Below are 16,441 nucleotides of genomic sequence, written 5' to 3'. Positions count from 1 at the left end.
TGTGGGGCTGGGACTAGGGAAGGGAACCCAGGGTTCTGCCACCTCACATAGACTTTGGGCCACTTGCCACCCCACACGTCTCCTGGTCACTGAAATCCTGGTCCTGGTCCTCTACAGATGCCAGTCTCTTCAGGCTGCCATAACAGATACCATAGACTGGGTGGCTTATAAACAACAGAAATTTATTTCTCACAGTTTTGGAGTCTGGGAAGTCCAAGATCAAGGCACCGGCAGATTCGGTGTCAGGTGAGGTTCTTCTAACTGCTTCACAGACTGCTGTCTTACTGTCGTGTCCTCACATGGAAGAAGGGGTGAAGGAGCCCTGTGGGGTCCCTTTTATAAGGGCACTAATCCCATTCATGAAGGCTCTACCCTCCTGACCGAATCACCTCCTGCCTCCTAATACCATCACACTGAAAGTTAAGATTTCTGCATGAGAATTTTGGGGGAACGCAGACATTAAGACTATCACAACAGGCTTTTGCGAGGTGATCTGACTCCCCTGTTGTTGCCCCTCTCCGTGGGAATGGATTAGAACTTTCTCTCCCAAGTCAGGGAGTGCATCTCCGTGCACCTGCCTTCCAGATATTCATTAAACTCATCCACTGCTGTTCTGTCCTCTCTTCTTGGTCCTTGCTGGTTAATTCTATACTGTCATTTTAATAGAGTTGCACAAAGGAAAAGGGACAAGCCTACATTGTTGGTCCATTTTTAGCTAGAAACCTCAACACAACCTTATTAAGACCTACTTCCTTTCTAGACCAAATCACTCAGGTCCAACTTGCCTTTTTCTCTGAAACCAAAACCTTTGTCTGGGTCAAGTTGTGGCTTTAACCTTAACAACCTTCTGTCAAGGTTCTCACGCACTGGTTCTTCTTGCCCTTTTGATATGTGATCCTTGATGCAGCAGCTGAAAGACGTCCTAGACCTTCTTCTCTTCCTCAAACACCAGTCCTTTATTCCTTCTACTGATGCACACATACAAGTGTGAAAGTGAAAACTAGGGAAACACCACTGAAAAATAGGCAAGAATGGTTATTTCCTCTGCTTTTAAATTGTTTCTGCTAAAGAAAGTTAAGTCTAAGAGGTTTGAATACAATTATAGTGATTGGCCAGATGGCCTTTTCTAAAAGAAAAATAACTCATGACTATGTATTTTCTGAACTTTTAGAGTTTAAGGCATTGCACATCTGTTTTTCATGTTTCTTCACTCACGTCTCTGTTAAGAGAACAGTGATGCATGATAATTGGGGACCAGTAAACCCATCTTGATCTCAGTTGTTTGCCCTCATTCCAGGATCATCTCCAAATTCTCTGTATGGTCATTTCGTTCATGTCCCCTTTTATTGCTCTAGAAGCTTAAAAACAATATGTGCAAAGTTGATTTGTCTCCCTAATAAATTACTTTTGTTTTTGTATGGAAAGTGCCTATGTTTAATTTTCTAGCATGTCACAGAAGTTAGAGCACCACGAGGTCTAGCCGTGTAGTTTTAAAAGCATTTATGTGCTGAGTCTGTCAGGAACTAAATTTATAATCTGAGCAGTCTTAGATTAGTCTTTACCTATATTAAGTTAATTTATCTACATCTGTTTATATCTAATCTATCTACAGATTAATTATGATTTGGGGACCTAGGCTTTAAACATTATTAGTAAAATAAACATTTTTGTCTCTAAGCCAAATATGTAAAAATACGGCTTAGAAAATAGTCAGAGGAATCCAGACGGGGAGTCATTCCACACAAATACTAGCATGATGTCTTCAAAAAGGTCAATGTCATGGAAAAAAAAATAGTCTAGATTAAACAAGACTAAGGAGACAAAACTAAAATGCAATCATTGATTAGATTCTGGTTCAAATACAAATAGCTATAAATAATATTCTGGGACATTTGAGAAATTCATCTCAACTTGGTATATTTGGCACTATTAGGAAATTCGTGTTAATTTTGTTACATATGATGATGTATTGTGGTTATGGAGGAGAATATCCTCATGTTTAGGAGATGCTGGCTCAAGTGTCATGATGTGAACCACTTACTTTGAAATGCTTCAGCTAAAAAAAAAGTCTACATATACGTGTGTGTGTGAATAGACACATATAAACAAATATAGCAAAGTATTAGCAATTGTTCTCAGTGGTGGGTATGTGGGTGTTCGTTGTACTATTTTTTTCAAACTTTTCTGAAATTTCCCAAAACTTATACGAAGTGGAAAGACACAGGTTCAGCATGCTTTGGAGGAGTCCTTTCAATAACAATAGCAATATTCCATTTCCTTTATGCATTTAAAGGTTAACCCTAAGGATCTGGATTCCAAGTATGCATATATCCAGGTGACTCATGTGATCCCATTCTTTGATGAGAAGGAATTGCAAGAAAGAAAAACGGAGTTTGAAAGATCTCACAACATTCGCCGCTTCATGTTTGAGATGCCCTTCACCCAGGCTGGGAAAAGGCAGGGAGGCGTCGAGGAGCAGTGCAAACGGCGCACCATACTGACAGGTACAGTTTTCCTGGCCCCTTTCTTTAAGAATCACACCCAGACACCAGCCCAGACGTCAAGATAAAGAGCCCTCCAGAAGGGATCCAGAAGCATCTAGAATTGGAAGGGCCCTTCGAGCTTAGTTAACTTTCCTTACGTATCCATTTCCGCTTAACGTGTATCTAATGCTTGCTTTCGAATACTCGTGACATTTTTCTATTTACTTGTTTGTATTTTATTCTTCCACCAGACCAGAAGTTCATATCCAATGTCAGGTAACTTACCCTTTTTAGAATCTGGTGAAAACAGCTCAGAATGCTTTTGCACACAATTTCAAGTGATTTGCAGACTCTCTAGACCCGTGGTGCACCCAGGTCAAGAACCCCCGCACACAGTGCTGCATCTGTGTCATGGGAAGAGACCCCTTACACACCAGCATGAGCCTGCTCAGAGATTCTAGGTGGAGTGAATAAATGGGACATGAGGCTGGACCCCGCCCACCTAGTCTCTGAGTGGCTGGCCAACTTCAGCTTGGGCACCTCCAGTACCAGGAAGCTCACTGCATTCACAGGCTGCCCATTCAGCTGTGCCAGAGTTTTAATGGATCCTTTGGCACTGCTTAGCCACTGATCACCCACCCCCAGAACTATGCCGTGCATTATCTCCGTGTTCCTGACAAGTGTAGAGTCATCTTGGGAGTGATTTCTACCTTCTTTAGGGGAGCTTGACTCCATCGCTCTTAGGGTTAGGGTCAGCGAATGACGGGTAACCTGTAATGAGACGCTTTCTTGACGTAAACAAAAATTGGTAAGGAGGCTATTGAGAATGCCAGTTGTGTCTATATCTGCTATTGAAGCACATTTTTCAAAGAGTGGCCACACTTAAGTCGAACCTGGAAGGCACCCGCTACTTGTCCAGCAGTTGATGTTGTCAGGTGTTCCGCCTGGGCGGGAACAGGTATCATGAATAGTGAAAGGAGTGCTGTGAGGGTGGCGTGTTTCGGGCGAGGCTCCACCCTCGCCAGTGGACAGTACACTTTAAGTGGGTGACTTGTGTGGCGTGTGGTTTATGTCTCAGTAAAGCTGTTACCAAGGAAAGAATATGGTTCTTTATGAAATAGCTCAGAACAGCATATTGCACAGGATTTTTCACCATTCTTATGAGGGAACTGAGATAAAAATTAAAATACAAAAAAAACCCCTCAAAACCCTACATTCTTAAAGAAGGAGTCTCTGCTCCTGCTTTTAGAATAATAAGATAACATGTAAGGCACAAACAATGTTGGCCTCTAAAACGTTAGCCCCCCCGCACAGGTAAATTGTTTTTCTAATGGACACAGTAGCAAATTCTTCCTAAGCGAAATAACGGCATTTAGGTGGAGTCATTTGATGAGTGTTACCAGCTCACCACGTTTATCTGCACGGCTGTGACGGCCTCGAATCAGTGCTTATCCAAGGCTGCTCCGGGGGCGTCGGCAGCATCAGCGTCACCTGGGAGCCCGTTAGAAATGCAGATTCCTGGGCTCCACCCAGACCTTCTGAGTCGAGGACTCAGGGTGGGGCCCAGATGGCTGTGTCTAACCAAGCCTTGCAGGTGATTCTCATGCCACTCAGGTTGGAGAACTGCTGACTTAAATAAACCTAGCTCACTGATGGGCCGAGGTCAGGATTTCTTATTAGGATTTTTCTGCTCAGGTAGCACACTGATTCACAAACAGTTACCATGAGGTGCTTTCCCTGGCCGGTTTCCCGTTTTGTCACAGAAATATTTTTGATAAGATAACGGGCTAGAGCAAAGCTCTGTACCTGCCAGAGCAGAGGGGACAAAGAGTAGCCCCACTGCAGAGAGAGGCAAAGTAGACACAGGAGCTGTTGGCTTGGGAAATAACCACGTTGAGAAGGTGTGGGCAGTGCAGAGCCTGGGCCTGGGTCCCGTAGACCCAGTCACATCCTCACTGTGTGACCTTGGGCAGGTCACTTAACCTCTCTGCACCTTAGTTTTTCATCTGTAAAAAGAGATCTGTGCTATCCATCTGGTGTCAAAGAATTTTGTAAATTATGCCCAGGTGGGGAAAGAATGTACTTCATTTTGCTACATCTCACCCACCATTGAGCTCCTTGCCTTTTGAGGTTGGTGATGAGCAAAAGGAGATTCTAATACAACACAACACCAAGAAGGGGTGCAGTTTTTGCCGTGAAAGATTCTCAGAATTTCAGAAGGATAATCACTGGGTAGTGTAAAGATTTAGAGAAGGGGTTATAAAAATGCTATTAAGAGCCTATAAACTACATCAACCTTCAGTTAAAGACACACAGACCAGGATATTCTGAAGACTTTGAGAGTTTTCCCTTGTATTATTAATCCCTTAGGTTCTTCTTCCACTGCATTGCTTCAGAGCTGACCTTTGGCCTTCTGAGTTGTCGGGGAGCCCCTGCCCTCTGAACCCAGACTGGCTCACTTTCCTGGATAGTTTAGTCAGTTAGCTGCAGTTGTGGAATCATTTGAAAACCCTAATGATTGCCCTCCAGGCCCCCTCGGTGTAAATTTCTGAGCCTGCCTCCCTCCGTGATCCCCTCTGTTCCTTCTTTCGTGGAACTCATTCCATGCAGTTTCTTCCCGGTCACTGTTGCAAAGTCTTCCAAATCATGTCCAGACTGCTACTCAGGTTGGAAGTACTCTCCCGCCCCTCAGTCTAACCAGACCGTACACCCACCCGCGCTTCTCAGCCGTCTCTTCCTTGTCCTCCTGCCTGAAGGGCTGCAGATCACTGGTGTGGGCCGTTGATTAATAACACGGTGCCTCACTCAGTCCACCACCTAATTCTCCACCTTCCAGGCCAGTTTGCTCTTTCATTTAGCCATTTGGGCACTAACACATTCTTTAGTTCAGCTAAATTCTTTGAACACAGGCAGTGTTCCAACTTGGCATATCAACAAAACAGAGCTCTCTGGCTTGTGCAGCTTAGACTCTAGCAGGAGGAGGCAGATGATAAACAGTAAATATAATGGGTGAATGTATCTGTGTTGGAAGGTAATACATGTTCTGGACAAAAGCAAAGGGGGTTGGAATTGTGGGGTTGAGGGCAGGGGGGCTGCAGTTTAATGGCGTGGCCAGCGTAGGTTTCACTGACAGTCCAGACTTGAAGGAGTTGAAGGAGCGGGCCCTGCACATGTCTGGAGGGAGAAGGCGCCGTCGGGGCAGAGGCCAGCGGCAGGGGTCCCTGTGCCCAGCGCGTTCAGGGGACGACCAGCAGGCAGGCGTGGCTGGAGCTGAGGGAGCCCCAGTGAGAGGAGAGCCGAGGCCAGCAAGGAAGGCGGGGGCCGGGGCAGTCCCAGATTGCGCGGACCTGGGAGGCTCACGCACAGACTCAGAGTTTTCTGTATCATTACACCCCTCCTTTGCCTCTTTCACTCTCCAATTAACCATCGTAAGGAGCAGTGACTCAGGACTTTTTTGGCTGAGTGAAATCAGCGTAATGTGGACATCTCACAGACATCGTTGGAGTTGGTTTTTCTCTCTGAAATAATGGTGCTACCGCACTGTGGCACTCAAAAACACTGTGATAACACTAATCACGTATGTTTGGACATGGCTGTTAGCCTCATGAAACGTGTGTCCTGACAAGTGAGAATGCAGTGGCCCTCCCCTCTGTAAAGCGTGTCAGTCTATCACAAGCGAGTTCACCTCTGGCCGGAGGACCGTGTTCTGTCTCCCTGGCTGATAAACAGCAGCATCTAGTTCTTGTCACGTATCAAAGAAGCCTTCAGTCCGAAGAGGACTTATCAATACCAGTGTTGCCACTTAAAAACTCTGTGTCCACAAGGAACACAGAAGAAATAGTAGACACAGACCCTTGGCCTTAGATTGATAAAACATGTAGCGACTAGAGCAGGCCGGTAGGTGTGTGACAGACAAGGTTGCATCACGTTGAATGTCTTTTCCAGCCTTGTTCAGACTCTGGGTAACCCAAGGGAACTCTGTGTTTTGCAGGGAGCCGGGCTTTCTCGTTTTGTGATCAGTCCTTTTTCAGTAAACCCTCCCCAGCCACTTAGTAAATAGTAAAGAATCCAAACATAACACTTCCATCTTACTTTAGCTTGTTAAAAAATAAAATAAGCTTTTAAGCATATATCTACCTGTCTATTCATAAATATATATTAAATAAGAATATTAGAGATTTTTACATACACCATACAAGCAATAAGGTAGAAATGTGAAACAGTACCGAATTGGAACCAGTTATTTTTCTGTTCTTTTTTTTTTAATATAAATTTATTTTATTTTATGTATTTATTGTTGGCTGCTTTGGGTCTTTCTTGCGGTACACAGGCTTCTCATTGCGGGGGCTTCTCTTGTTGTGGAGCACGGGCTCCAGGTGCACGGGCTCAGTAGTTGCAGCGCACAGGCTCTAGAGCTCAGGCTCAGTAGTTGTGGCGCACGGGCTTAGTTGCTCCACAGCATGTGGGATCTTCCCAGACCAGGGCTCGAACCCGTGTACCCTGCGTTGGTAGGCAGATTCTTAACCACTGTGCCTCCAGGAAAGCCTCTCTGTTCTTCTTTAAATGAACTCTTTGGTGTTGATATGTTCAGGTGTCTTATTATAAGAAAGGAAAACAATATCGAGTGGTGCTTTTTAATGTTTTTGAATCATTTAAAAGTTTTTAAATATCTTTATTATTATGCAACTCAAAGAGTTTGTGAATTTCTGCTTCATAAATACTTTGCTTGGAAATATATTCTCACGTTATTTTTCATTGATTTCTCTGGCTGTACAAACTTAAGCATGTGATTCAAAGTTGTTCTATGGCTCCAACATATTTCTATGGAACTCTTTTCTGGACTTAATTTATTATATGATATCTCAGAACTATTTAGTCTTTATTATATTTGCAAAGCCATCTTATACCTACTAGCTCATTCAGCTCTCATAATTTCCAAGCAAGTAGTGCATTTATGGGCGAGAAAATTGAGCAGGGAGCGAGAAAGTGATTTCTTCAAAGACAAACTCCTCATATTAAAGTTGACAAGAACCCAGCTCTCTTGACTTTATGTGATGGCTGTCATGCACAACGATCAACGAGGACGGTATTCTGGTTCCACGAAATACTGGCGTGTGACCTAGGCAAGCTCTGGGTTCCTTATCTGTAGCATGGGAGTAATGATCACTTCTACCTCGGTACTAGTGAAGCACGTGCAAGCTGTGGACTCATTCTAGGCCGTGTTCCTCCACAGCCATACACTGCTTCCCTTACGTGAAGAAGCGGATCCCCGTCATGTACCAGCACCACACGGACCTGAACCCCATCGAGGTGGCCATTGACGAGATGAGTAAGAAGGTGGCCGAGCTCCGGCAGCTGTGCTCCTCGGCCGAAGTGGACATGATCAAACTGCAGCTCAAACTCCAGGGCAGTGTGAGCGTCCAGGTGAGCCGGGCGCCGGACCAAGCAAACCACAGGGCAACAGAGAACAGATCCTTAGACTTGGGAAATTTTAGGTCGTTCACACCAGCAAGGTCCAGTGTAGATCCCTGGCTTTATCAGGTGATCCCCCTTACCTCCCTTCAATATCTGTGCAGTTTCTCCTGACATCAGAGGGGCGGTAGCCTTGGGGCTACAAGAGTGTCATTCTCACCAAGTTGTCTGCCAGGGGTAGGAGATGGCTCTCCATACAACCTGGTTTTTCAATAATTTGAGGAATTCTGGGTGCCTAATTGGAAGCATAAAGACTCTTTTAAATATAAAGAAGTGTGGATAGCTATAGGTTTTCTTATAAAACTATTGTTTCCTGGTTTCTATGAAAATTGTACCTGAAAAAGTACAGTAAGTTTCACTCTCTTAATGGTATCCTTTATTAACAAAATTATTCATTTTAATATAGCCCAGCTAATCATTTTTTCCTTTATTTGTGTGTCCTGTTTAAGAAATCTGTGTCAGAGATATTCTATGTTCTCTTTGTTTAGATTCCTTTGTAGGTGTGCAATCTATCTGAATTGGTTTTTGTATGTGGTAGCATATAGGGGTCAAGCCATTTTTTTTCCTATAGCTGTTCAAGTGATGTGTACCATTTATGGACAGAGTCATCCTGGATCTAGGTGCTGATTGCACAAATATGTTCAGTTTGTGAAAATTTATCAAGCTAAACACTTATGATATATGCACCTTTATGTTTGTATAGTGCACTTCTATCATAGGGGTTTTTTTTTCAGGTATTTTACTTATATGATTTCCTAAGAAATTAGTAGATGTTAAATCACTCCCTCCAGGGACCAGCATGCTTCTTGCTTTATTGATGTTTTTAAATGTATATAAATAATTCTAGCATCTGCTTTATGTATATGTATATATTCCCATATCCAATTATTTTCTCTTTCTGGAAGGGTGTGTTTATGAATGTTACATATAGATTGTAGTACAATGGTTTCATTTCCTGAAGTCAGTTTTTGTCAACTTTTTATCAGATCCATGCTGAGCTGTTAACCTAACATTTTTCTAAATGTCATTCACTGCAAAACTTTTCACAGATGTTTTCAACCTCTTCCCTTATGGCCCAAAAAACTAATGTGCCAAAATAAGTTATCAAGCGAATATGATAAATATTCCAGCCACATGATTGATTAGATAATGGGCCAGAGGCCAAAATTTTCTGCAGCTTAAAACAAAACCTGCCCTGGGAACATCCAGCCTCTATCTAAGGCCAGTGGAGGAGTGTGTGTGCCAGTAAGGGATGGGGCTGGACAGGTCTAGCCTTCTAAAGGGCAAAATGTGCCCTGCCATTTGATAGTGACCTTGAGGGGTTTTTTTGTTTTTGTTTTTGTTTTTGTTTTTAATTTAATTTATTTATTTTTTATACAGCAGGTTCTTATTAGTTATCTATTTTATCCATATTAGTGTCTACATGTCAATCCCAATCTCCCAGTTCATCCCACCACCACCCCCACCCACCCCACTTTCCCCACTTGGTGTCCGTACGTTTGTTCTCTACATCTTTGGCTCTATTTCTGCCCTGCAAACCGGTTCATCTGTACCATTTTTCTAGATTCCACATACATGCGTTAATATACGATATTTGTTTTTCTCTTTCTGACTTACTTCACTCCGTATGACAGTCTCTAGGAGTGACCTTAGAGTTTTATAAATGCCCGATCATCTTGAAAAGCAAAGAATTCCATGATGAAATAAGGAGATTAAGTTTATACACGTGCACCCTCCAGGGTAACAACAAAGCTGGAGTCACGGGAAATGAACTTTATTGTTTTATTTGTGTGTTTCTTTAATTCTTCCACCAAGAGCCTCTGGGGTTGCTGTTCTACAGGACAGAGCCATCAGGTGGCTCCGTGATTCTGCACTCCACTACAAGATCTTGTTATGCTGGACTTTATGAAGTCTCATCAGCTTCCCTTCTGCATCTTCTTAAAACTGAACATATGTATCGTTCTGGATAATCCTTCATTTGGGTTACCTTTAGGTTGTAAACATAGCTCTCCACACATATCCAGTAATCATATCCAGTCATCACCAAGGGTTAGCTAGTTGTCCCTGTCTCAGAGGGCCCCACCTCTAATGTCTGTGCCCCCCCGTCTCCCCACCTCTGGTGTGAATTCTCTTGGCTCAGTTACTGTGCAAGTCCTGTACACTGTGGACCAGGACCACGGCCTGTCCCCTTCACCGACAGCCACAGACAAGACAGACAGCCCTCCCTACTTACCTTCCAAGTCCACCAGACCTCCCAGGAAAAATCATGCACTAATCACATGGTCAGGACCTTTCCCAATATGTCTCAGGTGTCTGGAACTTTCTCCTTCCCATCCAGTGTGTCTAACCTTCTTTATCTCAACACTCCCATGTTTCCTGACTTACCCAACCTCAGAGAACTCTTCTTGGTGAATTAAAGGAGACATGCAGGGCTCTGGTTCACTCATCCTGTTGCTAAATGCCCCAAATCTTTGTCTTTCCAGCCCACCTGAATGGTTAGTTCATTTGAGGATAGCAGATCAGCTTGCCCATGGCTATCTACACAATTCCATGAAGTGAACAGTTGGTTTTTTTAAACTGGCTCATATGCTTAATTTTTCAGTTTTCATTGCACTCACCAGATTGACCTCTTAGTTCAGTGTCATGTAGCACAAATACCAATTGGAAGACCTGGGCTCTGATCTCAGGTGTTTTGCTTATTGGCTATTCGACCTTGAACGGGTCCTTAAGTTTTCCAAGCATTGGTTCTTCCTACATAAAATAAACCATCATCACAAGTGCCCTAAGGATGGCTGAGATGATAAAATCAAATAGCTTATAACATCATGAGCTTTATTCATGGTTTCCTCTTTGGGTTCCTAAGTTCCTGGAGGCCAGAGGTCATGACTAACTCACTCAAGCAGCATTTTTAGCAAATGCCAACTGAAACTAAATTAATGATAATTGGTATTTTCTTCATAACGTAATTTAAAATCTTTGTTCTTTATCTAGGTCAATGCTGGTCCACTAGCATATGCCCGAGCTTTCTTAGACGACACAAACACAAAAAGATATCCTGACAATAAAGTGAAGTTGCTTAAAGAAGTTTTCAGGTAAAGCACACGGGAAATGTCTCTTTTTCTTCGTATTGATCACTTCTGTGCTCCCTCAAGAAAGAGATCCTACCAGTTGGACTCATCCTTTGTTCTGTACATGCCTTGATTTCCCTCTCCCACACCATTCCAGGCAATTTGTGGAAGCTTGCGGTCAAGCCTTAGCGGTAAATGAACGGCTGATCAAAGAGGACCAGTTAGAGTATCAGGAGGAAATGAAGGCCAACTACAGGGAAATGACAAAAGAGCTTTCTGAAATCATGCATGAGCAGGTAGGTGCCACCCTGGAGTGCTTCTCATTTTTAGGGAGCACACATCAGTTGGGGTCTCAAGTGCCCCCAATTATGGCCTAAACCCTCCGACATCCTTCCAGAATTTTGCTCTCTGAAGGATAGTGTAGATGCCGCACTGCCGCTACTACCTAACCATGGGTAGTGGGGAGCAGCTAACGTTGTGCTCACCGTCCTTGTCTAATTGACCAGAGGAGACCAGCGCCCTCCTCCTCTTTGTCACTTAGTCGAGCTCAGAAACACCTCACATTAAAAAAAATACCGGTACCGTTCCTGGAAGTTTCTTTATTCACCCAATCCTTTGGAAGAACAGGGTTTACCAGCCTGGTTTAAGGAATTCTCTGTTGTAGTAAGTGTCTTTCACCATTTAAAAAGATAGGGTCGTTCAGTTTTTTACTGTTTACAGCTGACTTGGGTGCCCTCGTGGGTTCCTCAAGGCTACTTCTTTATTCCTTGTCATTGTGGGCAGCTTTCCTGATTACACTGCTACTATCGTCTTCCTGTATGAATTCCTTTTGGTAGGATTACGTATGTGGGCTCAGTGGTCATCAGGGGGGACAGCTGCCCAGGGAACTGAGTGAATCTCAAAGGCCATCTCCTATTGCTTCCTGAGGGGTCTGTTCTCCATCAACCACAGCGGCTTCTTCTGAGTCATGGACTCAGTCTTTACGATTAGTGTTGGCACCTTGATGGCACATGACTGCTTCTGTCTGTCCCCTACGGTACTGGCTTTCACTTCGCAAAATGGAAGCCAAGACCATTTGTGTCAGTTAACATACCATGTGATGGTTTAGTGAGAAGGATTCTCTTGTAGGAAACTAACTTAAATGTGTAAGCTTTAACTTGCTTTTTTTTCCTCCTCCATGCTCACACATTCAGATGGGATGGTAATGTCATTTTTAAATTTTATTTCTCTGGATCTTGATAACTGGCTCACATAAAGTTATTACTGAGTTTGGGCAACTGCAGACATTGACATAATGACCATGCACGTGCAAAAAGAAGCCCTCTTCTGGGCATTTAGAAAAGTAGGAAAACAAAATGGAATAAACATGTGAATCATTAAGCAGAAAGAGAGGGTCTCATGGGAGCAAGTTTTTGGAGAAAGCTCAAGGCCTTTTCCATGGGGCCTCCAGACAGGATGGAGAGCTTGATCAGTGGGTGCCAGCATTTGGCACTAGAAAAGATGAAAGTAGGAAGAAAATTGTGGGCTGAGAATATTAAAATAAACTCCCAGATTGTATGGACACAATGCCATGCTGTGCTCTAAACTATACCTTGAACTTTCCATTATCTCAACAACTATGAAGATTAAACTTTGAACCCTTGAGCAAAAAGAGTCATGACCTGGAGTAGACTTGCTTTTGGATTTTCCAGGGGAGCCTCTGAGTGTGTATGTTCTTCTCAGTTTCCACCTGGCAATAGCTCAAGTCTTGCACTTAGAATTCTTCCCTGCATTACTGAGCGTGAAAGAGACTTGATCAGGGTCAGCGAGGCAGCCACTCTCTTGCTCCCAGGATAGAAATCTGTAAGACCCTAAGAGAAGGAGCTGGTAGAGAACACCGATGCTCCAGATTCAATTAAAAAAGACTTTTCCAGGGGACAAGGCCAGGTCGTGTCCCCATCAAGCATGTGTAGGATAGGCCTCAAGCTGCCTTATAACCTGGTGAGGTTAGAAGACTTTCTACTCACTAACCTGGAAAGGAAACAAAACATGTTGTTCCTGACTTTCTCCTTAAAATCCTGATCTGAGAAACGTCATTTATGAGGTGAGCTAACACGCTCCCCTCTGCAAACCGCCAGAGCCAAGCTCTCTGAGGGCACCACCACTCACAGTAACAGTGGCCACTGGATGATAAATGTGAGAAGTGTCATTTGGAGCAGTTTACACTTGGGTAACCTTGTGTTTCTGTGCCTCGAGATTTGCCCCCTGGAGGAGAAGACCAGCGTTTTGCCGAATTCCCTTCACATCTTCAACGCCATCAGTGGGACTCCAACAAGCACGCTGGTTCACGGCATGACCAGCTCGTCCTCAGTGGTGTGACTTCATCTCGTGGACCGCGTGTGGGGACGTGCTTTGTCATTTGCAAACTCAGGATGATCTCCAAAGCTAGTCACTGGGCACGTGCAAGACACGGGGAGACCGGGCACAAGGGGCAGCCGAGGGGGCGCGAGAAGGGAAAGAAAGACCGTGTTATTTCATGGCGGATGTTCTGGAGGAGTCAGAGGAGAGTACACGTACTTTTTTAAACCTTGCTGGCAATATTCAACATTTTCATTATGTCTTAACAGAGGTATGTGGTGGACACTCGTAAGCTGGAGTTAAATTGTCCTCTTCCTTACAGAGTAGTATTAAAAATAAACGGCCTGGAGAATACAAGTATTCTGGAATGTACATAGCACTGAAATCGAGGCTGGGGTAACCTTTTGCCTCTAGGCTAAGCTGGAAAATCTTGAAAATATTTTTTTTTCCTGTGGCACATTCAGGTTGAATACAAGAACTATTTTTGTGACTAGTTTTTGATGACCTAAGGGAACCGACCATTGTAATTTTTGTACCAGTGAACCCGGAGGTTTAGTGCTTTTATACTCATTTACTTGCATTTAAAAAATATGAAAGCTTAAGAAACTATGTGAGCTTAAGACTGGTCAAGCAGTTTAGAACCAAAGGCCTGTATTAATAAACACAACTATGCTAAACATTTAAAAGTAGTACAGTATACTGTTATGTACATAGAGTTTGTTAATACAGTCTTGGCATTGTGTACATACACGTATGACATTTCTACATTTTTAATACTCACATCAGCTTCCGCATAAAGTTTAATTGTGACAGATTTGTGTTGTTCTTAGTATATGCAATACACTTGACTTTACTGTTTTATTCTTGTACATAAAAAAAGTGCAATATGGAGATGTATACAGTCTTTGCTATGTTAGGTTTATAAACCGTTTTAAAGATTTCATCCTCTTGCCAAAATGGTGGAGTATGTCATTGGTAAATCATAAATCCTGTGGGGTAGTGGTGTAATGTAAAGCTTTCACCATGTTATATTTTCTTTTCAGACATTAATTTAGTAATTTTATATTTGGGAAAAATAAAGGTTTTTAATTTTATTTAACTAGAATCTCTGCCCTGCTGTAATTAAACATTCTGTACCACAGCTGTATTAAAAATAACGTTGCTGATTTTCCGGTAGTGAGTATTGGGTATTTATTGTCTGACAGGCCTAAGAGGGGCAGGATATTGAAATATTTGGGGGTGAAATAATGTGGTAAAAGAAATTTGCTTTAAAATACCTAAGGGGGGAAAAAAGAGGGTAGGTAGATGACAAATGTTGGTAATTGTGGAAGCTGAGGCTGGGTACGTTTCTCTGCCTTTGTGTAAGTTTCCATGGTACAGATTTCAAGAGGCAGGGCTAGGGGCCAGATCTTCCAGGGGATGTGGATAAATGCTTGGTTACACTGCAGTCTGGCTCTGAATTCTACTGGTTGTTCCCAAGTATACATAGACAAGTTAATACTTCTGTCTCTTCCTCTTCAACTCCACCAAGGTCTCCATCTTTGTCATCTCCCTGCTTGCTCTGAAGGTGAGTACTCTGGGATAAGGTGGTCATTTATCCCAGCAGTGCATCAGTGGCCAGGTGTGCCCACACTCCCTGTGCCCTACCTCATCATAAACGCTGAAGCCGAGTCAAGTGATGCCTCAGACTGCAGGTGCTGGTCCTGCCTGTGGTGTGCGCAGGGACCCAGCAGAGGAGCCACTCAGCCTCAGAGTTCCAGTGATGGAAGAAAGAGGAGTCTTTCACAAGAAATAAAATAGCTGGTGTTCCTACTTGAAGGGTTTTGGAGGCTGTCTTTTTTCATAACCAGTTGAGGAAGGAAATCATGATGCTGTGTACATCCTGAGCGCCCAGATGCCAAGGATCTTTTGGTGTCTTTGGAACTTCTGTATCAGTGGGCAAGGCTGTCTTATACAGATGGCGACAAGGTCATGAAGAAGAGATGTGAGCAGTTACGACAACTCACCAGGCTGCAGCCCATTCGTTAGTGGATCCAGACTTAGGGCTTGAGAAGGTTCTCCGTGTTTGCCCCGAGTCTCTGACTTTTCAGCCCCGTGTAGTAAACCTTGACTCTCCCTAACACCAGCAGGGATATTAGGCGTAAGAGTTTGTCTGCCTTGTCGCCGAGCTGGATTTCCTGGCCACAGACGGCTCGTTGAGAAGCCATGAAATGCAAGTCTTCGGGCAGTAAGATGAACACGTCTAGAAGGAGCTAACTTGCTATCTCGTAGTTAAACTTGCAAAGTAGTCTGTACAGATTTCATGTCCGATAAGATTCAGCTTGGGAGGTGGCCAACCCTCACTAATTACAACAGTGGAGAAAGGAACCATCTCAAAGACGAAGACCTCTGTTGGCCCTGCACGGAAACACATTCACATCAGTTAAAAACCTCTTTTAGTGTATGCATAAAATGTTAATTTTGGTATAAAGTTACACATTAAAGTAGCAGTTTATTGGGGAAAATTGTGTTTTTTAACATTAAGAAATCTTTATTGCTAATTTTCAATAAATTTTTAAATGGTTTCCATAGATCTTATTTATTCTTTTTTTTTATTGAGGTAAAATATACATAACGTGAAATTTACCATTTTAACCATTTTTAAGTGTACAGTTCAGTGGCATTAAGTGCATTCTTATTGTTGTGCAACCATCACCACCATTTATCTACAGAACTTTTTCATATTCCCAAACAAAAACTCTGTACTCATTAAACAAGAACTCCCTATTCCCCCTTTGGGAAAATTCTTTGAAGTAACTTTGGAATTAAAACACTATTCAGTACTTTATCAGGGATTTTTGCCACCTGGGAACTAAGTAACCCTAGGTAGTATACATAAATAAAGCCAGCCCCTTGCATGGAGAAAGCTGTTGAGAGTAGGAATGTGAAATTAAAAGGTGACTTATGTAATAATCATTGGGATTTACATAACCATATGTCAGAGTTACTCAGTGTAGAAACTCTGTTCAAAAATATTTTGATTTCCATCAACAGGGGATTGTTTGCATAAACTATTGTACATCTACACAGTGACTCCACTGT

The 16,441-nt window shown here is 43.0% G+C and overlaps 1 protein-coding gene across 21 annotated transcripts in view; it reads left to right on the top strand.

Annotated features, from left to right (window-relative positions):
- Window positions 1-15,893, top strand: part of DOCK9 (dedicator of cytokinesis 9) — a 291,607-nt gene extending 275,714 nt beyond the window's left edge. For 19 of the 21 annotated variants that reach the window (XM_028497257.2, XM_028497264.2, XM_028497262.2 and 16 more), the window contains 5 exons: window positions 2,294-2,504; window positions 7,717-7,907; window positions 10,947-11,047; window positions 11,181-11,319; window positions 13,259-15,893. In XM_028497257.2, coding sequence (XP_028353058.1) covers window positions 2,294-2,504; window positions 7,717-7,907; window positions 10,947-11,047; window positions 11,181-11,319; window positions 13,259-13,381 — 765 coding nt within the window. In that variant the 3' untranslated portion in view covers window positions 13,382-15,893. The remainder of the gene's footprint in view (window positions 1-2,293; window positions 2,505-7,716; window positions 7,908-10,946; window positions 11,048-11,180; window positions 11,320-13,258) is intronic. The other 2 variants (XR_003682501.2, XM_028497260.2) reach the window with 2 other exon arrangements.
- The last annotated feature ends 548 nt before the right edge of the window (window positions 15,894-16,441 follow it).

The sequence above is a fragment of the Physeter macrocephalus genome, chromosome 13 (assembly GCF_002837175.3).
Source record: "Physeter macrocephalus isolate SW-GA chromosome 13, ASM283717v5, whole genome shotgun sequence".
NCBI lineage: Eukaryota > Metazoa > Chordata > Mammalia > Artiodactyla > Physeteridae > Physeter > Physeter macrocephalus.
Note: the sequence above shows the minus strand (reverse complement) of the source record. Positions and strands in the feature narration are given on the sequence as shown.